At 47.9% G+C, this 27,500-nt stretch overlaps 2 protein-coding genes and 3 non-coding genes across 6 annotated transcripts in view; 4 read left to right on the top strand and 1 right to left on the bottom strand.

Moving 5' to 3' along the window:
- Nucleotides 1-4,094, bottom strand: part of LOC135828093 (uncharacterized) — an 18,521-nt gene extending 14,427 nt beyond the window's left edge. Inside the window, exons 1-4 of the mRNA XM_065340530.1 lie at nucleotides 2,992-4,094; nucleotides 2,206-2,329; nucleotides 1,527-1,734; nucleotides 869-1,006 (exon numbers count right to left, since the gene is read on the bottom strand). Of these exons, the coding sequence (XP_065196602.1) occupies nucleotides 869-1,006; nucleotides 1,527-1,734; nucleotides 2,206-2,329; nucleotides 2,992-3,811 (1,290 nt within the window). The 5' untranslated portion in view covers nucleotides 3,812-4,094. The remainder of the gene's footprint in view (nucleotides 1-868; nucleotides 1,007-1,526; nucleotides 1,735-2,205; nucleotides 2,330-2,991) is intronic.
- On the top strand, nucleotides 548-631 carry Trnal-cag (transfer RNA leucine (anticodon CAG)). Its single transcript has one exon. It is a non-coding gene; the product is annotated as a tRNA-Leu (tRNA).
- A 12,470-nt stretch (nucleotides 4,095-16,564) lies between the features above and the next one.
- On the top strand, nucleotides 16,565-25,305 carry LOC135828079 (protein 4.1-like). Of its 2 annotated transcripts, none has more exons than XM_065340520.1 (8): nucleotides 16,565-17,111; nucleotides 19,479-19,583; nucleotides 21,157-21,199; nucleotides 21,643-21,721; nucleotides 22,033-22,077; nucleotides 22,393-22,410; nucleotides 24,149-24,218; nucleotides 25,129-25,305. In XM_065340520.1, exons 1-8 carry the CDS (start codon nucleotides 16,944-16,946, stop codon nucleotides 25,180-25,182), a joined length of 582 nt encoding a protein of 193 aa, XP_065196592.1. In that variant the 5' UTR covers nucleotides 16,565-16,943; the 3' UTR covers nucleotides 25,183-25,305. The 2 variants fall into 2 exon arrangements, with proteins under 2 accessions (XP_065196592.1, XP_065196586.1); XM_065340514.1 differs by having other exon boundaries at nucleotides 16,568-17,111; nucleotides 22,393-22,445; nucleotides 24,145-24,218; nucleotides 25,129-25,220.
- Nucleotides 24,634-24,705, top strand: Trnap-ugg (transfer RNA proline (anticodon UGG)). The gene has a single exon. It is a non-coding gene; the product is annotated as a tRNA-Pro (tRNA).
- Nucleotides 25,306-25,354: 49 nt separating the features above from the next.
- Trnap-ugg (transfer RNA proline (anticodon UGG)) lies at nucleotides 25,355-25,426 on the top strand. Its single transcript has one exon. It is a non-coding gene; the product is annotated as a tRNA-Pro (tRNA).
- The last annotated feature ends 2,074 nt before the right edge of the window (nucleotides 25,427-27,500 follow it).

Here is a 27,500-nt window from a genome sequence, read left to right as displayed (position 1 = left end):
TCAGTACAAATCCCACTTTGAGTCTTGACATATGCGTCTCTTTTTGCTTTTGAGCAATTTGACACATTGCAGCACACTGACACAAAAACAGGTGGAATCCTAATACTAGCCGGATACGACTTAAAATTCGACAACCGGTATACCACTTCACTACAAAGTAGAACTTTCTTCCAGGACCGATTTCAGCGAATACAATTATAACAGGAAGTTGGTGACTATTACCGTGACTATTACCGTGACTATTACCGTGACTATTACCGCCGAAGTCGCAACTTCTAAGTAAAATTATAACAGTTTTTGATAATTCGAACCTCGAACTCGGCAAGTACGCCATATTAGAAGTCCTATGAAATCCGCTCAGATAGAACATGCGTGGTTCAGTGTGCGCAACTTGTCAAGGAGACTGTATTGGCCAGTTCGGAGTGTGTGGAATCGGTGTCTATGCTGCATACCGCAGTGCAGCTCGGTATAAGTACCTGTACACCGCAAATTGATTATGCAATCGACTGCGATCGATATACAATTGTGAAGGGGAGTGATAGTATATGTCAGGATGGCCGAGTGGTCTAAGGCGCTGCGTTCAGGTCGCAGTCTACTTCTGTAGGCGTGGGTTCGAATCCCACTTCTGACATCATTCTTTTTTGGCTTTTTGGCTTTTTTCATGTCTCCTGGCCATCAATCTACTACTGCACAGTACAAAGTTCTGCAGGCACCAGCACAAATCCCAAATCTGACATACTGTGATACATGTCTCGCTCTTTACTTTCCAGCATAACGACATCATGCATGCTGAGGTAAATTGATGGTCCAAACATACAGACAGCAGCACAGCGTTAAAAACTACCTGACAACTCGCTCTCATCCTCACCTCATCTGTTATGTATTGCACGCGTGAATTGCCGACTTGCTTGGTGACCACAGCCGAGCCAACGCCGCCTTTCTTGTGACTGGAGAGCTCCATGTCCTCACCTTCTTTCACGACCCACTCACGAATGTCAGCGTTCACCTGTGTGCAAGAAAAAGATATCATTCATTATTGCTAGTGTTCATACCAAGGAGAGACCCGCAAGACTGGAACGTACCACATACAGCAGCACTGAGACCGACTACAACACACAGCAGCACTGAGGCCGATTGCAACACACAACATCAACAAATGCATACCGAGCAGAAGTACACATTAGGACAATGTATTCACATCATATGCTAGAATCGTCAACACAGTTATTACACACAAATACAAGAGACGGGACACGGCTGTTTTAGAAACGTTTACCACACAGGGCAATCATCAGACAGCTTACCCAGCTGCCTCCTGCCTCCTGCATTCATGTATACTGCTCTTCACTCTTTCGAGCTGCCCCAACTGGCCCCGATCGTGTGGTTATGTAATACGTATACAGGTGGCCGGAACATTCACTACTGTTAAAAAGAGTCAAAGCAGGCATGCGCTGTGTAGCAAGTCAATAAATGATGACTCGCAAGTACAGATACCACATCACGGTTGAACGGGCTTCGTGGTTTACCTCGGCGATGACAAAGTCCGTGTCATAGTTGCACTTCAGGCCCTGCTTGACCGCATGGAGAGGCGCTGGGCCCATGCGGAAAATGCTGCGCCGCTCTCTGGCCGCTTTGCTCTCCTCCTGCGGAGTGGCATCCAGAGCTTGCCAGCCATCGTAGCCAGGTGGCAGGTCGCGGCGCTTCATCCAACAGTCATTCCAAACATGGAAGTTCCTGGCAGGCACAGAGATACCAGCAAAAGAAGATTGTTTTAAACCAACATTCTTTTTCGACCGTGCTACCCGTCGTTTGTCATAACTTGTAGAAGGAGGCTTATGCATTGAGATGAGACAGAACCAAACATTTCAGCGACAGATCATGTCTGACATGGGCATGTACAAGGATATACAGTCAACTTTGCGTATAACGACACTCGGCGGGGCATCAGAAAAGTGTCCTTATTCGCGAAGTGTCGTTATACCCGAAGTCTCATTATATGTGTTACAGTTGGATGGGACTTTGCTCAAGGCATAGAAATGCTGTCGTTATTCGCGAATTGTCGTTATATCCGCAGTCGTTATTAGCGAAGTTGACAGTAGATTGCAGTGAGCAAGGCTAAGACTGCACTTAAAAGTGGATTCCTTATTAGAAGAAAATGGACTTCTCATGATTTATCATGGCTTCTGAAACAGCACTCAACATTACCAGATCGAGTCAGCAGTCATGTCTTCAAGACTCTCTCCATCCTCGTCAAAGTACGAGTCGATGCTCCTGTTGAAGTCGGTGTCATGGGCTGAATCAAAGGTGGTCACTGAGCGGCAAGGAATGCCTGTCGTCAAGAAGAAGAAGAAGAACAGGAATTGAGCAGCTATGTGTCACTCTGCACCAGGATGGACCGTGGCTCCCGGAGCAGCTGGCCTGCTGACAGCCAAACTGGTTGATCGTGATCCCCAGCAAGAATAATTAATTCGATAATGAATTGGCATTTATAAGGGAGGTCTATAAGCACCGGCCTCACCCAGCAGGGCTGGTTCTGTGCAACTAACTAGTGCTGGTAGCACATCCAATACCAACTCTTACCCTCACCACTAGTACTCCGGCTTCTGTCCCAAGTATGTTTGATGCGTTTGTCAGCCTACAACCCTGAGACCTATGGCCGGGCAAGTCTGGCGAGCCTCACTAGCCTGTAGAACCTCCTCACTGCCCCTATCCCCTATGCTAGTCTTATTCCTGTCACACCTTGTCTCTTCTGCTGCCATCATTTAGTCTCCCCCCCCCCCCCCCCTCAGGATAGAATGAGGTTGGCCGGGGTACAGATACAGATCCAAATCATGATCTTCTGTGGACATGTCAGTTCACAGGATGCGAGTACTGATCCAGAACCTAACCATGGCACACCGCATGCATACTTAACTGGATGCTAGGGAAGCTAGCCATGGTAGTCAATCAGGAAGACTAAGACTGAGGGTGATGAGGGTGAACTTGGCTTACCAAGGATGCGCATAACAGTTGTGTAGAGACCAGAAAACACCCAGCACTGTCCAAACTTGACGGGCTGTTCGCCGTTGTTTACATACTCCTCAAGAATGGCTGCAGACCCTTGCCAAATCCAGGGCTTGGTGCCGTCGCTGTAGTCGCCCGACCAGTTGCCTTCCAACACGCCGTTGTTATCGGCCGAATTGCACAGCGATGTCATGCGACGGCACAGCCGGGGGATGGAGCTGCGGTCCTCGTCCGTGCACTTTGCCAACAGGCCGGACACGGCGAAAACACTGCTCTCACGGTACAGGCCAAACGACCAGGGCATGCCGCGCTTGCTGCCTGCATACACACGTCCATAACTGCTGAGCACATACTCCTCACGCTCTGCTTCCACTGACAAGTACACTTCATCGTCCTCGTTCCAAGCATTGGCCACTATGAGCAGGCGCTGGGGCAAGTCAAAGCTCTCAATTGAGCTCTTAGCCGCGCTGGCTTCACCGCCGGCTGCACCACCTACGTCACTCGGCGCAGCACTAAAAGCAGTGCGGACTACTACAGTGTACACACCCAGCGGGAGAGTGGCGGGAAAACTCATTTCAACTTCGCCCTGGCTGAGGGCGCGAAACTGAACCTCCTCCATGAAGCCATCGTAGAAGCGCTGTAGACTGACGGACCGCACCACGACTTGCCCCTCGCCACAGACGATCTTCAATCGTAGGTTTTCTCCACGCCGCGCCACGCGCCATTCATCGTTCACTGGAAATCGGTCCGTGTGATGTTGACGGCATGTCTCTTGCCAGTCACTAAACTCCACACTTGCTTTGGCCATCTCGGCTAGTCGCACTCACCTGAACTAGCCACTAAGTGACTGGTGAATTTACAATGCCACCAACTTATTACCTTGCCAAACACGGCAGTTTGCTGTCCTCTCAGAGATTTCCTCAGCTCAGCGAAGTTAGTTGTTGCAACGTCGTAGACTGAGACAATGGTACGATCCTCGCAGTCGGGCATTTATGCTTTATCCGTGCCAGCATAGAAAACACCAAGATCCGATTCTACACCGTCCCGGCCCGATCACCCCCGACGGCCCGAGTCGAATCCCACGCGATTTCGAAACCCTTTATTCGGCTTACGAGCTCCATGGATCCAGAGTCCAGTTCATCTGGTTCACGAGATCGGGATGCCAATCATACTCCCTCCACATGCTTCATCAGATCAGCTGAGACTGTGAGAGCTAGAGGCGCTGCATGGATGGGCGAGCGGCGTGCGCTAGCTGCGTAGACCGATGAACAATGAACAGTCAATGATCTGCACTCGTCTACTCAGTGCACCAATCTGCACAACGCGAGCGTGTTACATGGTGAACAGGAGTACACAAGCTTCACAGATCCCCCGGGCCCCGCACCAGGACTCGGCAGGAGCGCGCATATGCGCATGCACTAGACTCGATCTACCGTGAGTCCGTGACGCCGGCTAGGTGTTGACATGTCAATCATTCTGACATTCATGCTCAAAACCCTCAATACAATGTCACTATGCATAATGACAATAAATCGTCAGAACTCAGAACTTCAGAAGGCTTGCACTAACTAGCTGTTACTTTGAAGGAAGATGTTGTCAACATGTTTGACATGTTGATGCTTTTCACACCCTATGTAGCAAGGCTCATGTACTACGGTAGTACAGCTTTCGCCATTCTAATTTGTATGCCTCAGCTCACACAACGGCCAACAGCTGCAGCTACATGTACATGTACATAATCATTGTAGCTGATACTATCCGGCTGGTGGCACGTATTCATTGTACATGTACTACTACTGACGTCTTTTTACGTAGCCGCGTAGAGCACACCACATCAATCTTTCCAGTGGCACTGGCAGTGCTCACTGCTGCTGTCACTGCTAAGCCGGTTCACTGACCTGTGACCCAGTAGGCAGTACCCAACTGTCAACATGATTGTCATAACTCTGTCTCGCCAGCCATTCCCGGCAACTCGAACATACGCTGCTACCTCACACACATGTACATGTAACCTTGTCGTCACAATCATGATGAAACTTACTTATCACTCGTCGTCATGATGACTGTACCCGTACTATCAATTATTTATTTACAATCCTATCCATCTGCAATACAGTATTACTGTCATGACGTCAGTGTAGCCGTTGCGCCTGTACTGTAGTGTAGGGCAGCTTGGAGAAAGGCCAAGGCCAAGTAAAGGGGGCAACTGACACAAGTGCTGTTTACTGTTTGTGGGCACAATCACAATACTAGTAAGCGCTCCGTCCTACATTATTAGCTATGGCCACCAGCCTGTGTAGTTTCACGGGAAGCGTGAGTCTAGAAGTCTGATTCTGAAGAAAATGTTGAAGACTTGAACTTGAAGTTGAAGAGTCACTGCTACTCCATACACTGTCTGCACATGTACATGATTGTACAGTCACTGAGTGTATGGAGTAGCTCGGTGGTCAGAGCTCTAGTGGCCTATACATACTAGTAGTAATAGCGAAGGTTCCTGGTTCGAATCCTGGTGGCGACAGGCATGTTTTTCTTGAGACCTTTTTCCCCTATACATATTCCCTCCAAACTACTAGTGGCAATTACAGTGCATGTACAGTGTACATTACATACTGTACATGTACATGCACTGTACTCATACTGGTAGCTATGCATGCAGGACTCATCAACAACATGACATTGTACAGTATTATAACTTACATGACACATGTACATGTACATGTACATGTACATGTTTAAAGCGGACGACCAGTGAGGCTATCTGGAAAGTCCTGGGGAAATTCCACCGGTTATTATTGCTTGCCAGTTGGTGGGAGAGAATGTGGGTAAGAATGGCATTCCTCGTGCCGTGGTCACTGGTGGTTTGAGGAATGAGTGAGACGTGCCAGCCAGTCACGGAGGGGACTGTACTCCGCCAACAGTACCGACAAGGCCTAAGGGGTGAGGGGCATAAACAGTATGCTACTTCCAGCAGATTATTATTATTTATTATTTTGCTTGTTCGCGTTGGCATCAACCTGCATAAAGCAGGTATATAGCCTTCGCTTAAGCTGCCATAAAAAAGAAAGCTCATCCTAAGCGAGAGGGCTAGAGGGAAATATAACGATAACGAGATACAGAATACAAAGAAATCCAATGAGTTCAACGTACAATTCAAAACAAGAAAGAAAGGGAAGAAAAACAGAGCCGAATCTACCGATTGATCCATCAATCGACAAAGGGGACTAATCCGTTAGTGTTGCAAAGTAGAAGCTGATTATAGTTGCAGATCTCCAGGCCAGGGCCAGCATATTGCCGATTCTGGATAGGTCTCCGCAGCATTTGATGTGGTAATTATCATAATGTTTGATAAAATTGTTAGAGTATCTAGTATCTAGAGTACCGAGTCTCTAGTATCTAGAGTATCTAGTGTAATTGTATCCGTTATTATTGTTAAGGGTATCTAGTGTAATTGTATCCGTTATTATTGTTAAGGGTATCTAGTGTAATTGTATAACTTCAGCCATTACACACAGCACACATTAGATCCTTCCACTTTCGACGATCCTGGGCGAGCTGCCTCAGTGCAACTAGATCCTCGTGTGACTTCCAGCAGATACTGGTGCAATGTGTGACTACATGTACATGTGCATGTACAAGTGTATCTTGATGGACTGGAATGTGCAGGCCAAAATTCCAAAGTTATACCAGGTAAGCCTCGCGACTGCCGGCTACCAGGCCAGAAGAAAAGATCGAGGGGTAGATCTACGTCGTACATGTACATTACCTTCCACTTGGCAAACCTGCAGGAAATAACCACCCCCTGCTTAGTTCACTGTATTTCGGAGAATTCAGTGCACCCCTCATTAGCCCTTGACGGATAATGCTGGCAGAAAAACCGGCAGAATTTGGTGCTTTTCTTGTAGAATGTTTCAGGAATGTTTATGGATGAAGAAGAGAAGCAGAATTAAAAGGAATACTCGCCATAAACTTTGTATGGTTCTGCCAATTTCACTGCTTTTCATAAGTTCGGGCCCGGCACGATCCTTCAGAGCTTGCAGCTCAGGAGGGCAGTCTCAGGGCTTGCAGATGTGTACAAGTAAGTTGCACTACATTGAGGGCCCACCCCAGCTGACAGCCCTCCTCCCGCCACCATCAGCGCCTGCACCACACACACTGTCCTACTCTTAGTCTTAGAACCCGCCGACAACTAACTTCTCGCCACCCCTTCTACATTGTATACATGTAGTTGCAATGGCCACTTGCTCGGATAGCACCAAACTACCTACTGAGGTCATTCCCCTACACCCTCATTGCGGCATGGAACGACATTCCTGAGCAAGTCATCCCGAGCCTCCTGCATCGAAGGGAATGCAGGCCTTCAAGTCACGCATACATGTATGTCAGCACCTGATGCGCCAGGATTGGTTGTGGGCGACAGCATTCCATGGCTAAATATTTAATTTGACGGTATTCCATTCTCCAGTCCCACAACGATCACCTAAGTCCTTGTCTTCACCCCACTGAACTGTACCTTGCTCCCTAGAGCTCCCGAAACACCTCAGTGCAGAATGTTTTGCGTTTGTGTTTCTTTCTTTTCTTCTTTCCTTTTTTGCTCCTTTTGGTGGCCCCTTTCTCGCTCATCCAGTGCCTGCACGCTATTCTGCCTGGCTGAGCAGCTCCGATTTAACTTCTCCGTGAATTCGCCGAAACACTGTGTATTGAGCAGGGAGTAGTGCTTTCCTTGCAGGTTTGCCGACTGGAAGGTTCGACGTGTGGTCAGTGTTGAAACTGACAGGAAGCGTGGGCTACATATGCAATGATTATGGTCATGGACTTGGAATTACATGTAGCAGTATTCGTCTTACCGCCGAATTCGCTACTTCTAGTGCTTCTACAGTAAGCTCCAAGTTAGCAACAGACTCTTTTTAGGGAACTGAATGTGCGGACAAAGACCAGTCCTGCATGTATGTTTTTGTAGCCCAATTTTTTGTCCCAAAGGTGCTATGCGGATGCCCTCATTTTGAAATAACGTTAGTTTGAAGTATTCCGTCACTATTCGCTCCATGGCATGGGACTGCCGATAGGTGTCCTCAGTTTCCAAGTGTCCTCAGTTTCTAAGTGTCCTCACTTAGTCCTTCGGAATGCCTGAGTGAGTGTGTACATGTCATGTTTGCTTCGACTGGTGTATGCGTCCTCCGACAGACTCCATCTGCTTCGTCCAAGTGTCCACGCCTGACACGACTCGGTCGTACACGCACTGCGAAGTACTACAACTAAGTACCGCTACCAAGTGATCACACAAGTGATATGACACGACTGCACCCAGATCAATGAGGGACGACAACCTGCGGACGGTGAAGTCAGTAAATGTCGCGACTTCGGCGATAATCATTAGAAGGAGGTTGGTTGCTCGCAAAACCGGAGCTCGCGCTTTGCCTGCCGACTTGACTTGAATGATACTTGACTGGCTCACGACTACCATCTAGAGCAAACGAGAAGTCCATCGCACCTTCGACTGGGCAAACCACCTGCAAGAAAGCGCCACTCCCTGCACAATTAACAAGTATGTCGGGGAATTCACCCCTCTTCGGTTGAGCCCCTAGCTCTGTACATAGGCTGAGGAAGAGCTGAAGAGCACGACTTTTTTCAAGCCGGCTCAACACTCTGCCATTGCGTGGACATGGCTAGCCTTTAGCCTTTACCATGTTTACTAGGCCGGTAGGCCAGGGGGGGGGGGGGGGGAGGAAGGGGGCATAGGGTGATTTTAGGGATGCCGTGGCGTTGAGGCACGGATGGCCTTTGGCTGATGTCCCATCAAGGTGTGTCTGTGCTGTCCGACCGGAGGCTTTCCGCCAGTGCGGCATAACGAGGTACAGGACTTGTTTGCAGATCTGATAACGGAGGTATGCCCTGATAGTGATACCGCAGTTGAGCCTTTGCTGGCTCAGATACAAGGAGAAGTATTGGCGGCAGCCAGCACCAACATTACCAATGATGGCCGATCGGACATTCGAGTACGTGGGTTCCGGACTCTGGCGCAGAGCACCCTTCTAAGTAAGTTCTAGACGTTCGCGTCTTTCACCCCGATGCGGCTTAGTATGCCAAGAAACCTTCTGCTGACTTGTTACTTCAACATGAAAAGCAGAAGAAACTGCAGCACAAAGAGCGGATTGTACATGTACATGTTGACCGTGGAAACTTCACTCCACTTTATCCTTATATTCCTCCTACGGCCGTAGCCATCATCACATTCGCTCTCATGTTATTGGGTTCTTGCCCGCTTGAAGTTGCGAATTCAAATAAAATACAAACAAACAAACAAACTTGTTTTCACCACGGCCGGTAGTGCGTCCCCGGAGTGTGTGCGGTTCTTGAAGCGGCAATGTTGAAGTGGCGGCAATGTGGAGTGTTGGCGCAGCATGATGGTAAGCCGTATAGTCAACTAATGGCGTACGTTAGAGGTCGCATCAGAGGAGCAAAATACTCATATCATCGGCCCATCAACACCTTGCATCCGTTGGCAATGGCCGAGGGAAGGTTTTGACAACCTTTATGATGACATTGGGCTGTCCTTTTTTTGTTTATTATTATTATTATTATTTGAAACTCGGATGTTGAGCCATAAATAAATGTAAAAGAGAAAAGGACATATGGATACGAGTTAAGAGTAACTCTCCATCACTGTAACATGCGTTTGTGTTGAAGTTAGGTGTCAGGACGTCGAATGTCTCAGTACTCTGTCAGTTTTGTGCCTAGTTATTGCACTTTCTGACTGTATATAGTATCATGTTACAGTGATGGAGAGTTACTCTTAACTCGTATCCATATGTCCTTTTCTCTTTTACAATATTATTATTATTATTATTATTATTTGGAAAGGATTGGGAGAACTTCAAATTCAAAGGATCAGTCGGGGAAGTGAACTGCCTGAAAAGAGAAAAAAAACGCTGGTGGGTCTGGCGTTTTTTTCTCTTTTCAGGCAGTTCACTTCCCCGACTGATCCTTTGAATTATTATTATTATTATTATTATTTCTTATTTTGTTAGGGATTTCCCAACAAAGGTTGGAAAGGTTCACACTACACGCGTTATGCATAACCGCTAGCTGTGCTGCATTCTCACGCTTCTTTTCATATTACTCTAGCTATATAACTGGTTGTTGGTATGGTATGGTATGGTATTGATTTATTTGAATTCGGCATCTCAACAGTACATTGTACAACTTGGGAAGATCCGAATGACATAGATACATAAACATAAAAGTGGAGTAGGTGCTACAGCGGATCATTTTATCGCAGGTTGTGGGACTAAACTAATACCAGTATGCAAGTACACAAGAAATAAAAGCTGAATAAATACGACTGCATGACATTGGAGAAAAGCACCAATTAGAGCAAAACAAAGCGACACATCACTCATCGAAAACATTTTCAAAAAGGAGCTGTTTTAACCGGGTACATTGTGGCCCGTCATTAAGAAGGCAGGCAAGATGGGCGTTAAATGCAGAAGACGTATTGCAAGACTTCATTTCGAAGGGCAGAGCATTCCAAAGTAAAGCAATCCTACTAGACAATGAGCGATACCCGCATGCAGTCTTATATCGGCATAACGAAAGATTATTTGCAGAAGAGCCGCGAGTGGTGTAAGCAGGTGTACTGTGCCTACAAAATAGAGAATCTAAACTGGCAACCGGGTGAGCTACTTTACACTGAAAGATAAATTTAATGAACAACTGTAAGAAACGGTGGTCCAGAGGACATAGCTTAAGAGAGTGGTAAAGGGGGTCCACGTCAGCACAGTAATGGGCACCACAGGCAGCTCGGATCGCACGACGGTGAACAGCAAATAGGCGCCCACGGTCTTTTGCAGATAAGCAGGGTAAGAACGATTGAAATGCAAATTCTAGATCAGATTGAATTACGTATAGCACATAAAGGCGACAAGCGCACGGGGACAGTTGACGAAAAGAACGCCGTAGAGCACCAATTTTGCGTGACACCTTGGCAATAAGCTTATCACAATGAGGTGTGAACGAGAGCTTGTTGTCAATTACAACCCCCAGACAGCGAGCACTGGACACTTCTGTCAGCACTTTACCATCGATACAGATAGTGGGCGTGGGACAGACCGGCGAGCGCTTGGGAGCGATGAACATTACAACAGTCTTATTCTCATTGATAGTCAGGCCAAGTTGCTGAAGATCAGTAGCGAGTGCTGATAACGTGTGGGAAACTAAATCTGCAGCCTCCTTTGCCGTCGGACAGGATGCGTACACCGTTTTGTCGTCCGCAAAAGCGAGCAATTTCGTCCCGGATGTGTCAGCAGTTGCAGGAAGGCGGCGAACATAGATGTTAAACAGAGTTGGGCCCAAGACACTGCCTTGCGGGACCCCACGAGTGACAGGTAGAAATGGAGAGACCTCACCGCACCTGAGGACCCGCTGGGCTCTGCCAGAAAGGTAGGATTTAAACCATGAGAGTGCTGATCCGCTGATACCAACCTCGTGCAAAGCCAAGAGTAGCTGCTGATGCTGCACACGATCGAACGCTTTACTAAGGTCAACAAACGCGACAGCAGAGGTCAGGCTCTGGTCCCGAGCAAGACACCAGTCATTAATTGCCAAAGAGAGCAGTTGATGGACGGAGCGATTTGGGCGGAACCCAAATTGGTGATCATGTAGGAATGCAGTCGAGTCCAGGTGACAGAATAGTTGCGACATTACCACGGATTCCAACACTTTGGACAGGATCGACGTCAGCGAAACTGGGCGGTAGCTCGTTGCGTTGTAGACGTCGGTCTGAGCGGATTTTGGGATCGGGGTGATGTTGGCTCGCTTAAAGGCAGAAGGAAACACTCCACTGCTAAGAGACGCGCTGAAGATTTGTGCCAAAGAAGGCGCCAAGGAGGACGCCATGGCCTTGAGGAAACCAGGCAGAAGGCCATCTGGACCCGGTGCCTTGCACGGGATAAGGGAGCGAAGAGCACGCTCTACCTCTGTAGTGCTGACCCGATCGAAAGAGGTCAATGCATCTTCAAGGACCGGTCCAGACGGCAGGTCGTACGTGCTTGTGGGGTCGTGGACTATAGCATGGAAGTAGTCATTCAGGTCAGGTGCGAGAATGGGAGACGACTTTGGTTTACGCTTTGTCACATAGTTGATTGTAGCCCATAAGCGACGCGGAGATTTTCTGTATTCGGCACAAATTCTCTGATAGTGCTGGTTCCGCAGACGACGATAGAGATTGTTACATTGGGTGCGAAGGCGCTGAAAGCTGTTGTAACGCTTGGTGTCTGTGGAACCTCCCTTGCGCCACGTGCGAAAGGCCGCTTTGCGCCTCCGAATTAGTGCTTGTAGCTCTGATGTTTTAGTGATTCTTACTATGTGACGATGTTCCACTGATGATGGTCACACGAAAACGTTCTGGAATTGTTTCATTTTAATTGTTTATACATGGTTATGAGTGAACAATTGATATTTTTCATTGCTATTAATTTTTATGATTTCCCAACAGGCGTTTGTTAACTTTGTTTTGTTGCAGAGGTTTTTGAGCGAGTGATTCGGGATTTGTTAGTTCTCATTATCACCAATTCCATTCATATTCACAAATTGAGGTATTATAAATGGAATATTGTTTTGGAATTCCCCCCCTTGCATTTATTCCGCTTGTGTTCTACATGTGCATACATGTATGGAGGAAATTGTGTGCATACATGTACAATCATGTACATGTACAGGTACATGTACATGTATATCGAGGTTCAGCATAATCAGTTCAGGTCGTATTGTGTACTGATTGTCAACGTGGTTTCATTACATTTGAGAATATTGCATTCATTGTGTTTTCCCGTACAAGAAGCTTACATGTATGTCATGAACTTAAAATATAACTTGGACTTGGAACTTATTTTAAATAATAATGTTCTCCAGGCGAAAACAACACCAATGATACAAACTTACAGAGACTCTCAGTCTCCGATTCCAGTGCGACAAACACATCATGAGCACCAGAATCTGATAGCAGCGTGAGTCAATGTCGCTCATGGATCTGGTATAACCGACATCGATGTGGATCCTCGGTCATTCGCAAAGATCATTTGATTTCCTCCAAACTAGCTATTAAGGGCGGGACATTCCGGGCGTCTGCGCATTGTCTGCGCATTGTATTGTATTTCTTTGAGTTGACCACAGCTTCTACGACCACTTTCCCAGGGACCTCTATGACGATCTGGCAGGAGGTATTCTGGCACGCAGCGGCTGGCGTCTTTAGTCAGTTTAGATGTTTCACGGCCTTGACTACTTGAAGTCGGTCTGCGTCGAGCGCGTGGTTGTGGTTGCCACTGTACGCAGTAATCATATCGCCCTGTTGTTGTTGTTGTTGTTGATTTTTATTTTGCTTCGCAAGGCCAAACGGGCAATGGTGCCCAATTCTATGGAAGCAAATTTCAAAAGGGAGAGAGCTACGGGGAGAGAGAGAGAGAGAGAGAGAGAGAGAGAGGGGGGGGGGGAGGGAGGGAGGGAGATGATAAGCAATTTTGTAGCGTCAACAGAGCGATTTTGCAGTGTCAATAGAGCGATTTTGAAGCGTCAACAGAGGGAACACAAAGAGTTCATAAGCGCACAAGCACGCAGAGCAATTTTGTAGCGTCAACAGAGCGATTTTGCAGTGTCAATAGAGCGATTTTGAAGCGTCAACAGAGGGAACACAAAGAGTTCATAAGCGCACAAGCACGCAGAGAAGAGTAAATGACGTGGTGTGTGGACGGGAAAAGTCAGACAGAGCATTCATTGCAAGGTGTAGGGGATGGAGGCAAGCTTAAATTGCTGGGCAGCCTTGATCTCCCTTACACTCCTTGGGAGAGCGTTCCAGGCCAAGGCTGCCTGAAAGGCCAGGCGAGATCTGCCGGCTTCTGACTGTGCCGAGGGGACAGTGAGGCCCCTGGAAACCTGGTGCCGGGTGGTGCTGCCAGCTGATGGTGAGAATAGGTCCTGGAGGACACTGCTGGCTTTCCCATTGACACAGCGCCACACCAGGACGAGCCGCTTCTGGGCGTAGCACTCCCGAACTCTGTACAGGGACATCCGTTCGAGCAGAGGCTGAGCCGAGGTGTGAGGCGGCAAACCGTATACCGCTCTCGCCGCTCGGTTCTGCAGGACCTGAAGGCGATCAAGCTGCGAAACCTTGAGGGAGGAAGAGAAGGCGTTAGACCCATATAGGAGGTCAGGCATGATGACTGACCTCACATACTGGATGCGACTACTGAGGCTCAGACATCTGCGGGACCGCCACAATGCTCCAATCTTCTGCACAACTTTCTTCGCCATCGCGTCAACATGGGGGTCCCACTTCACAGCGGCGTCAAGGGTCACGCCGAGGTACCTTGCTGTTGGGCTCAGGGGAAGCTCTGTCTGGTTGCAGCGGACAGCGACATGCTGACCCGCATTGCGTTGTGGTACAATTGACAGGACCTGGCTCTTCTTGTCATTTAGTAGCAGATGTCGATGCTTGAGCCAGTCAGCGACGTTGGTGACGGCCCCTGACAGGCAGGCTGATGTGGCTAGCACTGATTTTCTGTGGCAGTGCACTGCAATGTCATCGGCAAATTGCAGAGATGGAGCAGGATGGGCTATGGCAGGGACATCACGGGTGTACATGCTAAACAGGATCGGACCTAGGACCGAGCCCTGAGGTACACCAGATGAGCACTTAGCAGCAACACTGTAGGTGGGGCCAATGCGCACTTGCTGGGTTCGATCGCTTAAGTAGCTGCAGAACCAGCGAAGGGAGGCATTGTCCAGGCCAAGATCGAATAGGTCCCGGACCAGTTGGCTGTGATTGACCTTGTCAAAGGCTTTTGACATGTCGATTAGCCCTCCGGGCTGTCTTCACTCAGCTTTTGCAGGACAGCTCATCTCTCTTCTCAAATCTCCCGCAAACAGTCTCGTTTCTTCCTCGATTGTCTTGCCCGTGCGGAAACCCATCCTCGATGATTCTGGTTTGCCTCACGAAGCTAGGCCAGTAAAATTGTGGATAGCGTCGGCAGTCCGCGACTAAGGTAAAGGATAACGTACCCAGACCTCACACTTTTACAGTGACATCGGTGACAGGGTCAGCGGTGACATTCGCCGAATGTGTTTAGCGCCGAAACACACTCAAGCGGTGAAATCGCACAGTCGCGAATTGCCACACTCTTCCATCCAGTGTCGGGACTCGGAAGCACACATTTCGCGAGTCTGACTACTACTAGTACTAGTAATACTAGTAGTCAGACTCGCGTATCATGTCTGGACCAGACACTGTCACCTTGGACGCGTGGAAGAGTCTTATCTCGCCTCCGGGTTCCACAAGCGTGTTCTGTTTGGTGAGGGTCTGAACTCAAGACCCAGACATGTCCCCAAGAAGGGGTGGAGGAGCGTTGCCCCTGCGGAGTGCCCGGCGCGTCACAGGTGACTGGTGTGACTTGGCGCAGGGCAGGGCAGACACCACTGGCACTGGCGCCTAGAGATCATCATGAGAGAGGAGGGGGGGGGGGAGAGAGAGAGAGAGAGAGAGAGAGAGAGAGAGAGAGAGAGAGAGAGAGAGAGAGAGAGAGAGAGAGAGAGAGAGAGAGAGAGAGAGAGAGAGAGAGAGAGAGAGAGAGTAGAGAGAGAAACAGACCTGCCTCTAGTTTGGCACTCACCTCTTGCTGTTGCTTCTTACTGCTGCTGTGCATTGTATTTTACGTTCCAGAAACGTTAGCCAGGAACACAGTAATAATGTTATCAAGGACTTAGGTCCGCTGTGCCAATGCGGTTCAGCTAGCTAGCTACCTACTGTTTTTTTTGTGATGGATTTTTTTACCTGGACCATTGCTGGTGTGTCACCATATACAGGGTCACTACCGACTACCTAGTCCTTGCCAGACCAGGTCTGTGGTCTACTGTGATCGGTGTGGATCATCGTCCCCCTGAACTGAAGCCCCTGCTCCCCATGATAGGAAGAGTCAGATTAGAAAACGACGACGTCGGTAGGCATAATGCGGATAATGCCGGCAGCAAAATTGGCAGAATTCGGTACTTTTTCTGGTGAGTTTCATGCATGTTTGGTATGTGGATAAAAAATGGAGCAGAATTCGAGGAATTGCCCGCCATAAGGTTTGTATAGTTCTGCCAAATAATATTATTTCACTGCTTTTCGAGCAGAATCTGCCACCTTTTCGAGCATTATCCGCACACCCCTAGATGTCGGACTCGGAGTCGTCGTTCACACAACGACTTGTCATGTGCATGTAAACATAGTCGCTCAAGTCATAATCATTCATGTACAATGTAGTCTGTAAATAATTATTTATCTTTCTGTCGTATGTAGACGATCGTGTTGATGCGTGCAGTGATCAGGTGATCATGGTGATGCACACGGCGTAGATCGATCGGCTCGACGCCGCGGCGCGGACGCAGACAGGCTGGACGTGGGCCGCACTACCACGGACATTCACATCTGCAACGACGTACATGTACATAAAGACTACACTAGACTAGACTAGTAGACAGATCTGCATGCTAGATGATAGAATGACCTGCACTACCCCGGTAGTGCAGCAGACTGTGCATGTGCGCCGCTACATGTAGCGCAATGTTTCTTTTTCTTCACTTCAGTCCAGAGTTCAGTCCTGATTTCTTGCTGCGGGAATCATAATCATGTCGTATTAGATCGGCGTTGTTGTTGCAGCTTTAGCTTAGGTTGTTCTCTTGCTACAGGTCGCCTCACGCAGGCCCTTCCACGGCCGAAGCAGCGGCTGAATGGTTATGTACCAGTTTCAGACTTCCTTGTTGAGACTGGGGCTAGTGTCAACTTCGAGCTAGACTGGTTGGTTATGCGTGTGTGTGCCTGAATGCTTGCTCGGATTTCCGGTGATTCGGCTGCGTGATTTTGTTCTGGCAAGAAGAGTTTCTTCAATTGCGTATCTGAGTATCTTGCTGTTGGAATGGCGTTTGTGGAGAGCATTCGGAAAAGCTTTTCTCGTCATCGGCGGAGGGATGTTGCCCAGTCCGAGGCAGCAGAGGCTAGCGGCGCGGACCAGCGCCCAAGCGCCGACTCAATCACTTGTGTGGTAGCGATGTTGGACGAGTCGGAAGCGTCGTTTGAGATAGAAGTGAGTACTGCTAGCTGGGGTGGCACTACGTATTGTCGTGCATGAGTCGACTCGTAAGATCTTGCTTGGTGTGCATGTAGCGTTCACTGTCTTGTTGCATTTTAGTTGCGAGGAAATAATTATTATTGAGGCGGCGCGTTCCGGAGCTCGGTGAGTGAAAGCAAAAAAATTCATTGATCCTCAGTTTGGCATTTTCCTCTGCATTCTTTCGAAAGTGTCACACTGGAGAGGAATAACTGGCGATGTTACCATTACCATGCTTACAATGTGATGATTGTAGTAACGTGCAGTGGTCACGCAGCCATACCCCCTGAATGTCCAGTGACCGAGTCAGTGAGAGTGGCGGGCTGGCTTAGCTTTCTCTTGCGCCCGCTGGCCGGGGCCGTATGTTGCTCTGAGACTGCGAAGGTAGCTGTCCTAGTCTTGGAAATCAACGAACAAATCTTCACTCAGCTTTCATCCCACTAACAATAGTACACTAGTCTACAGGTCCAGGAAACCGGCTGTGGACGGATGGACTTGGGGGAGGGATTGTGTGCGGTGTCATTGGCGGTATATGTGTTCACGTGTGGGGAATATTATTATTTTAGGAAACTATGCGTACAGGTGTGGCCATCCTCCATACCTTTCTCAAATATCATCAGCTAGAGGTGGTGGTGTCTGGGTGGGACATTTCTATGGACTTCCCCAAGTACAGTTCACTGCAACCGGTTGTTGTTGCATGCTTTGCAAAACTCAGATCTAATATTGTCCATTGTACAAGTCATGAATTATACTTTTGTTCTGCACAAAATATTATGCTGTAATAGAGATACCTGAACCTTGGCATGAATCAAGCCTTTGCAAGAATCCCGAGGGTGATGTGATTCATTCGGGCCACTGATGGGATGGGTTGGGTTGGGTAGGTGAAGTTGCAACTATCAGCGCTACTGTTCAGGGAGAGAGAAAGTGAGCCATGAATTAAAACCTCTGCAGTCTGTATGTCATGAGGCAATGACTTTGTGACTGATAATGGCAATGTCCTCAACCGGCTTGCACATGATGAACTCTGAACATTGAGTAACTTTATCTCGCGATCATGGATGACGAATATCGCCACACCACCACAATCAGCACTATCTGATTGATTTTCATCGTTCCCCAAGTCAAAATAATGCGGCGACATTTGCTATAATCATATCGGTGTTGAAGTCTGCAGTGCAGTTCAACTATTTTTTTTACTTTTTGTCGAAATCCCGGTTAGTACACTCTACACGGGGAGTGAACACGAGGTACGCAAAGGAAAGTACTAGTAAGGGCTGAGTTGTTGCATTTGGTTTCCTTTGTGCACCTTTTGTGTGCTATGCTCGGCTCATCATAGGCATTGAGCAGCCTGGCAGATTAAGGCACACTGCCTCTGGGAATTTTTAGGAAGTCACTGCCATGGCGCACCATGGCATGCATTGCACCAGTATTCGGATTGTTTGGACGGCGGAGTTTTGATCTTATACCTAGCAGTTCATGAAGAAATGAATTAGAAAAATTCTACCAAGCATATACGGCTGCACCAAAGCATCACTCCGGAAGAAACAAGAGGCCTCTGCCACATCCTTCCTCCTCTGGACAGAATCCACTGTGGATCACCTTTGATGATACCATCTATAATGCATGTATCAGTCAACCTCCTAGTCAAAAGAGTCTCAACTAGAAAACAGCGATGCAGAATGACCATCCTAAAGGTGAACATTGCAGAAACGCTGCCGGTGACAGATTGCCTTGCTAGTGTACCGGCAATACGTGTATAGGTTTGTAACTACAAGTACAGTCTACACGCGAGAATTCATGCATTTTTCTAATCCGCATGTTAGGCACTTTTGCTTATGTCTGCACTCGTACATAATTATATAATTATATGTCATGTAAGTCACTCACTCGAGGTAAGTCACGCATGTTTGTTTCCGAAACCGGGTGCATGACTTATCGAGAGTGGACCGTACTGCTTTCCATGTGTGAAAGGCGACATGACAGTACCATTGGCATACATATACATCATGTACTACTGTACAGTACTATTCGACGGGGTGCCGAAGAACTGGGGAGTCCGCCTCAGCCGGCCTAGCCTACGTCACTCTTATTGTCATGTACTACAGTCTATGCACAGTTGAGTCACCGTGTACACATTGGTATGCTGTGCTTGATGAAATCCTAGCCTGTTCATTCTTCGGCACCCGACACTTGTACTGTATGCCATGTGTGTAGTGTTTATTCAGGCTGCTTACAGACTCACACGTTGGTTGTATGTATTCGTTTTGTCTGTTGTGTTTGCTGTGTCCTTGTCTGTTGTGTTTGCTATGTCCTTGCTGTGTCCTTGCTGTGTCCTTGCTGCAGAAATCCTCTACAGTCAATGACCTTCTGAGCGACGTGTCCAACTTCCTCTCGTTGAGAGAGATGGACTACTTTGGGTTCTCGTATGAAGATGACAGTGGCCTTCTGGTGCGTGTGCACATGCGCGAGCACACACACACACACACACACACATACACACACACATGCACACACACACATACACACACACACACATACACACACACACACACACACACACACACACACACACACACACACATACACGCCTTTGACCTTTGACGCCCCATCTCCAGTGGAGATGATAGGCTACTGAGTTGGGCAGTACTTGATACTCACATACACACACACACACACACACACACACACACACACACACACACACACACACACACACACATACACACACTACTACTACTACTACGTACAGCTACCCTATCGGGACACGCCGCTGCCAGAAGCGGGAGACAACGACAAGAAGAGAGAAGAGAAGAGAGAGAAATCGCAAAGTCAACAGTATTTGGCATGGCGTTGCAAGTCCTGTGGCCTTGAGAACCGTCTTTCGCAATGCTCGCATTCATGGCGGCAGTTGTTCCTGGCTGCACGTGACATCCGTTTCGCACGGTCATAGTGATGACGGCTCAAACCAGAACGAGAGCGGAAAGATCGGCGACAAACATCACATCGAAAAGAGTCAGATTCATGGCGAATAGATACAGTAGGGAGATCCGTGGACACAGGACAGCGATGCACAGCCAGTCCTCCAGCGCTCCTCAACCACCGCATGCACTTCATACATTGCCTGGCACCCTTCTGTTGTGACACAGGCAACTTCCGCTGGGCAATGCACTTGTGTCGGGCCATGTCGTTACGGCGGCGGAAGCCTCTGGCACACAGCAAGCAGCGCAAAGGTGGCGAATCATCTGTGTGCGGTGGTGGCTCAGCAAGGAACATCCTCCAGTTTTGCCGGTCTTGGGCATTCTGAAACCAGGAATCCACGCCAGCTGCCTTCATGTCTCACACACACACACACACACACATATACACACACACACACACACATACACACACACACACACGTGCACACGCACACACACATATGCACACACACGTGCACACACACACACATGCACACACACACAGACACACACACACACACATGCACATACCTGGACTGATTCACGCAGCATGTTGCTGTATCAGACCATACCCCATACGCTTCCAACTGACGTGAGCAGATTTGCGTAGAATCTCTCTGCTCTTGCTACGTGTCCATTGCACATTGTGCTGGACCTGTTCTGGTCATTGCTATTGTGCATGCAGTAAGCCATGCTTTGCTACATCTACATGTAGCATATTGTAACCATGATTTCACACAAGTGCTGGATTGTGTGGGTGTGGGTGTGTGGCCGTGATTATTTGTACTCGTGTGTGTGTGTATGTGTGGGTGGGTGGGTGTGAGGGTGTGTATGTGTGTGTGTGGGGGGGGGGGAGTTTGCGGTCAGTTTATCAGCCTTGCAAGCTGTTGAATGGTGTAATCCCAGCACAAGTTGCTATACCTAACATAGCTGTTCGTTATCATCGCTTCCACGATTGGCATGTCTGAGCCTATGTGTGTGTGTGTGTGTGTGTGTGCGTGCGTGCGTGCGTGCGTGTGTGTGTGCTTGCAATGATTTGGGCTGGCCGTTCTGTGTGTTTGCAGTGCTGGCTTCATGACTACAAATCCATTGCCAAGCAAATGCCAGGTAAGAGTGCTGTGCACTGCGCCGCCGGGTGTCATGTTTTCACCTACAGCCACACACAGTATTGGCATCATCATCATCATTAGTAGTCGTGGTCCTCTGTAACATGCTAGGACTGAGTAGTGTGTGATGCAGATATGTTGTCCACAAGTATGATCGACCCCGCTGTCTTTCCAAGGACCTGCATGACCACCATGTTGGTAAGCATAAGCTTATGCATTGAACTATTTGATCCATCATGGCAGTCGGGAGATGCAAAATTACTATGAGTACTAAGTTAAATAACTTTCTTGGAGACAGGAAGCTTATCATGGAAAGAAAAACTAAAAATCTCAAGCTATTCTTCACCATCATCATCAATAGGGACTAAGAACTAAGTTAGTATTCAATTTCAATGCTGTAGCAACTTTGTGCATTTGTACATTTGTCATGTATTTTCATTCCAGGCGCGCCACCTTACAGGTTTACGTTTGGTGTCAGGTTTTACATGTCCAATCCATCACAGTTACGAGAAGATGTCACCAGGTAAGAAATTCTACTAAGAGCCTCACCAAGACTAGTCAATGTTGTAGTACCCATAGCCGATTGTAGCCCCATAGCCGATTGTAGCCCAAGGCAAGCACGATGCACGCATACAGGACAATTAGCCGCCACACTTATCGCATTGGGGTGCCTCAGCAGGTTGATTCACGACAACCCTGTGCTAAATTAAAATATTGTCACCATACCTGTGTATGTATTTGTACTTGTGTGTGTGTGTGTGTGACATTATTTGTCCTTGTGTGTGTGTGTGTGACGTTATTTGTACTTGTTTTTATTTATACTTGTTTGTGCAGATACCAGTTCTGCTTGCAAGTCCGAAGTGACCTGTACAAAGGAAGGTAAGAGTTGATCTACAGTCAAGACAATCTGTACAGTTCAATATCATACACATGCACACGGGAGACAGGCCGTGTGCAAGCTAGATGCTAGATGCTAGTATATGTGCAGTTCTGCCACTGGTACATAGTATACATTACAGGACATACGCAGTGTTCACACTGTTAGTAACCTATGGCTCCGTGCATCAAATGAACGACCGTTTCGTTTTATGTATAGGAACGATTTTTTTCAAGGCCTGATTCCTGCCAAGGGAACCTCCTGCTGAATAAAACTGTGATTTTATCTTGATATGTTTGCCTTGTTTGCACCTTCAGGGTGGCAGCCAAATCTGATGAGATTGCAGAGATTGCAGCGCTGTCTTTGCAATGTAAGTGCAATGCCATGCGTCGAATCAGCCAATAGTATGGGGATGAGACTGGCAAATCATGGCCGTGAATTCTGTTGATTGAGCCAGCGTACAACAGTCTGGATTGCAACTCTGACATCAACTCAGCTGATTGGACCCATTGCTTTCGTAGCATGGATGTTCGACCAGTTTCGCTTGAGTGTGATGTTGAAATAGTTCTTGGCTCAACTTCTCCCATCTAGCATCTGTCTCCCTGGTCGTTTTTGATGAAATCAATTTTAATATTTTGCTCTCGTGTGGCAAGGGAAAACTTGATTCTCGGCACTGTATAATTGTGTTCTCGGCATCTAGGCAAACACCTTCAGTTCTGGGCGGTAAAAACAACCTTACCAAGTATGAACAGTGTACATGTAGTGCCATAACCAAGTGCCGAAAATAGTGTTCATGGTGCTAGCTAGGGCTGTGTAGCACCCAGCGATATATGTTATTCATGACGTCGAATTTCACTGGCCATTAGTTCAATTGCACACTGCTAACATTTATTGGCAGCTGCTTACTACATCCCACCTCATAGTTAGTTTCTGCTACTATAGTACGTGTGTCAGCAGTATTGGAATTATATGAGTTGACCGATCCAGGTCAGTTCCGAATCTGCATCATATTTAAGCTGTCTACAGGGCCAGTATTGAGGTTGCATTTGTTCGGTCATTCCCGAATGGGCATCGAATGATGCCGGTACCCATCGCGGAATAGGAATGAGCGTAGCAAACAAACGCGCTGGCAGGGATTCGAGAATCTGGCAAAAGTTTTGCGCCACTCTGGAAACGTATTACCTGTTGTTTGCACAAATAAATTGCAGCCTTGCGAAGACTATTAATGCCAGTCCTGGTAGTTGCCATATGCTTCCGTAAGTTTCTGCATGTCCCGCCTATGACACTACAGTCATGATGAAGGAGCGGCCAAACACGGCGTAGATCAACGAGCGATCGTAACTAGGGTGCCTGCAGGCGGCGTCTGGCCGCTACTTCATCATGCTATACGACCTCGTATCAGTCACAGAAACGTCTCGAGCTCTCGTGTTTACTTGACAGAGACGAGGCACTGTTGTAAGAAGAAGTGAAGTGGCAGGCTCGGTGCCTCTTTGGGTCACTTTGTTCTGGCTCGCCTCCCTGTGATTCTAGAGGCCCTGCTCGACGACGATGAAGAGCTGAGGTGCGAGGGCATATTTTCAGTTCATCAACGATCCCGGGCGAACATTTCTCAGGCAGCGAAGGGTCAAAATACCACGAACAAGTTACTATGCCGTCCCCGAGGTTACAGTACCTGCCTATACCCTGGACGATGTCCGCCAACATTTCTGTATATCGATAATCGCGTTTGAAGTTTTGTTGGGGAGGTATGCAGCAACGACGAACTTCACGAAGCCCCTCCGCACATTTTCATTCTGCTCGGAATGAGACCTCATTCCACTTTTTCTTAGGAATCGCCAGAATCGATTCTGCCCCCTTCATTCCGCGACCGGAATCGGAATTGCACCGAACAAACGCTGTCCAGTGCATCAAACAAACGCTCCATAATCAAAGCACGGCGGAATGACCTTGGAATGGTGGCGGAATGGTACCTAACAAACGCAACCTAAATTAGTACGGTCTCATTCATCCTCTCAGTGACGCATGCCATGTGTGTGTGTTTTCTCTGTTTTTGTTCTGTGACCATGCAGCTGAGCTTGGTGACTTTGACGGCTCGATTCACGTGGGTGGCTATGAACGGAACTTTGAACTTGTTCCCAACCAGGTAAGACCCTCGCCCTGTTTGCCCTCGTTCTGCTTGCCAGCTGTGGCTCCTTGTTTTACAATGGCGTACTATTCGTGTAAAGAGGCTGCTACTTTTGTGGACATTTTACATCCTTTGAGAGGTCAAGCGGTCTCGGGGCACTGGCCTTGCAGCCCATGGGCACAGCTGGTCCATTTTTGCAGTGTGTACGTGAACTCCAGTGTGTGTACACGTTTGGGCAGTTAGGGTGCCGGCCCCGGGCATTTCACCGAATTTCAATGTCCGCAAAAGTAGAGCTAGTAGAGTGGAGCTACACAAGGACTCAAGGAGCAAGAGTAAGTATTGATCGTATCATCGAAATAGTACCTGCCTCCAGACACACCACGCGCACATGCAGTTCAGACAAGAAATCAAGGCCATGGGTTTTGTATGTGCAGGCTTGTTGGTCTAGGGGTATGATTCTCGCTTTGGGTGCGAGAGGTCCCGGGTTCAAATCCCGGACAAGCCCATTTTTTCTTGTTTTTCTCCATTTTTTCTTTTTTCTTCGTTTGCAGCCAGCAGGAAGTCTTGACAAGTTGAAAACATTATTTTCTGGATAGTGACATGCATTTCTGGGAATCTCCGCAAAACCAGTTTAAGCTGGCATCAAGGAGGGGTAACGACAAGAGACCTAGTACCTACTTGTCTCTCTCGCTCCCCCCCCCCCCCTTCCCGAGGGGGGTTAGGGTTAGGGTTAGGGTTCCCGAGATAGCCAGGTTTTTTTCCTTTTCAAGTTGCTTGCATACAATTCTACACAAGACAGTGCAAGGGGATAATGTTTGATCCTGATGCACATGCTCCAATGTACTCTATGATTGATCCTGCTTCATGCTGATGGCTGCTCTGTTTTCCTGCTCATGACCTCTCTTCGTCCAACCATGTTTCCTCACAGGAGGACCTAAACGTCTATGAGAAAATCGTGGAGCTACACAAGGAGCAAGAGTAAGTATTGATCGTATCATCGTCGTTCCTGCTACACTCAGCAAGAGCCATCAGTCACCGGCGGTCCAGCATAGGTTATGTCTTTGAAGTAAAAATAGTACCTGCCTCCAGACACACCACACGCACATGGCATGCAGTCCAGACAAGAAATCAAGGCCATGTGTTATTTATGTGCAGGCTTGTTGGTCTAGGGGTATGATTCTCGCTTTGGGTGCGAGAGGTCCCGGGTTCAAATCCCGGACAAGCCCATTTTTTCTTGTTTTTCTCCATTTTTTTCTTTTTTCTTCGTTTGCAGCCAGCAGGAAGTCTTGACAAGTTGAAAACATTATTTTCTTGATAGTGACATGCATTTCTGGGAATCTCTGCAAAACCAGTGCAAGCTGGCATCAAGGAGGGGTAACGACAAGAGACCTAGTACCTACTTGTCTCTCTCGCTCCCCCCCCCCCCCTTCCCGAGATTGTGAGCAAGTCACGCGGCAGCATATTAGTATTATCTATCCCGCAGAGCTGCGGCAGCAGAGTTCACATCACATTTATTTATTTATTTATTTCACCTTCCCGTGGCCAGAGAATATAGGCCAATATGGAGGGAGGGGGGCGGTAGCCAGCCATGGCAGTAAACAAAAACAAAGCAAAAATGAATAAATATTACACATTACTGGAGGCAAAGAGAAACAAATGTGGATGAAGAACTAGCAGTTATTAGAACACGAGCTTCATGTTGGCCTTGAAATCCTTTAGCGTACAAGACGATTTTACTGATAGAGGCAGGGCCAGCCAGAGAGAATAGGCAGCAAAAAAACGGAGATCTGGTATAAGCTGAGGTTCGGGCTTTAGGTAAAGTGCAGGGATTGCGCGTAGGACGAGTGGGAAGAAACCAGTTATATTTACGCAAGTGTGGCGGGGCTTTGTCAAGACGAATAGAATGAACAACAATACACAGTTTTCGATCCGCTTGGCTAGAGATAGGGAAGGTGTTAAACATATCATACAGCTCGGCAGAAGGAAAGTATGATGGTTTGCGGAAAAGGACTTTGAGTATCCTCTTATTGTGGACTTCCAGGGTACTCATTAACGATTTACTTAGTAGGGATGACCAGGCGGTTGAGCAATAGAGAAAAATGGGGAGAATATAGCAATGATAAAAAAGGCGAATGCATTCAAGCGGTAGGTGGGAGCAGTGAGACACGAGGTAGCCAACAGCTTTACTGACTTTGCTACAGATATAGTCGACATGTCTACTAAACGATAAGTCTGAGTCAATGACCAAACCAAGATGTTTGTGTTGTTTTACCACTGTGAGGTCTGTGAGGGATCCGGGAAGAGTGAATGCATAGGTTGGCTCTGAGTTCGGCAGGAATAATATCTCAGTCTTGGCGATATTAGGTCTTAGTCTCCAGGTAGTCATCCACTGATGGACTTCGTTGATACCGCGCTGGAGACTGTCTCGTAGCCTGTCTAGACACTCATTGAACCGGAGCAGTGCAGTATCGTCAGCAAATAAGGACACACCTTCAACATGACTGGGAAGATCATTTATATACACTAGGAAAAGGAGGGGCCCTAGGATGGATCCCTGGGGCACTCCGGACAGAACAGGTGAAGCATCTGAGAGAAGTCCACCTACAAAGACAACTTGCGTTCTGTCGGATAGGTAGTCTGTAATCCACTCCAGCGCTGAGTCACACACACCGAAAACTTTGGAAAGTTTAGCAAGTAATGCACGGTGCCACACAGTGTCGAAAGCTTTCTCGAGGTCGAAAAAGCACATGGCAACTTTCCGCCCCATATGACGATGGTCGGCAATGTTTTGGATCAGCTTGGTGAGCTGTAGAGCGGTCGAGTCACCACGACGAAACCCAGATTGCGCGGGATCCAGAGCAGGAGAAACATGATTATATAATTGATTGAAGAAGAGCCGTTCGCAAAGTTTGGAAATACAGGACAGGAGGGAAATTGGGCGCATGACCTGAGTGGTCAGTTATACAGTGCAAGTAGTAAACAGAGGCACCGTAAGATTTTTCTGCTCTTGGCACACATGACAATTGACATGAAAGTCTAACTGTCATTGCAGACCGGCGTCACAGACTGCTGACACTGCTCCACACCCACACCCACACCCACACCCACACTCATGCACATGGACATGTACGAAATCAAGGTTCTGTGCACATGTGCTGGCTTGTTGGTCTAGGGGTATGATTCTCGCTTTGGGTGCGAGAGGTCCCGGGTTCAAATCCCGGACAAGCCCAATTTTTTATAAAATGACAATCCGTTTAATTTTTTCTTTGCATTGTACGAATTATTAGATGCCAGCAGTCT

The sequence above is a fragment of the Sycon ciliatum genome, chromosome 1 (genome assembly GCF_964019385.1).
Source record: "Sycon ciliatum chromosome 1, ocSycCili1.1, whole genome shotgun sequence".
In the NCBI taxonomy this organism is placed as follows: domain Eukaryota; kingdom Metazoa; phylum Porifera; class Calcarea; order Leucosolenida; family Sycettidae; genus Sycon; species Sycon ciliatum.
The sequence above is the reverse complement of the archived record's forward strand: the minus strand, read 5'-3'. Positions and strand labels throughout refer to the sequence as shown.

Excerpts from the sequence above, each read along its gene's own strand:
- LOC135828079 (XM_065340514.1), top strand. The coding sequence starts at position 16,944 with ATGGCGTTTGTGGAGAGCATTCGGAAAAGCTTTTCTCGTCATCGGCGG. Across the intron at positions 19,584-21,156 it reads AAGATGACAGTGGCCTTCTG|TGCTGGCTTCATGACTACAA; the intron begins GTGCGTGTGCAC and ends GTGTGTTTGCAG. Across the intron at positions 24,219-25,128 it reads TTGAACTTGTTCCCAACCAG|GAGGACCTAAACGTCTATGA; the intron begins GTAAGACCCTCG and ends GTTTCCTCACAG.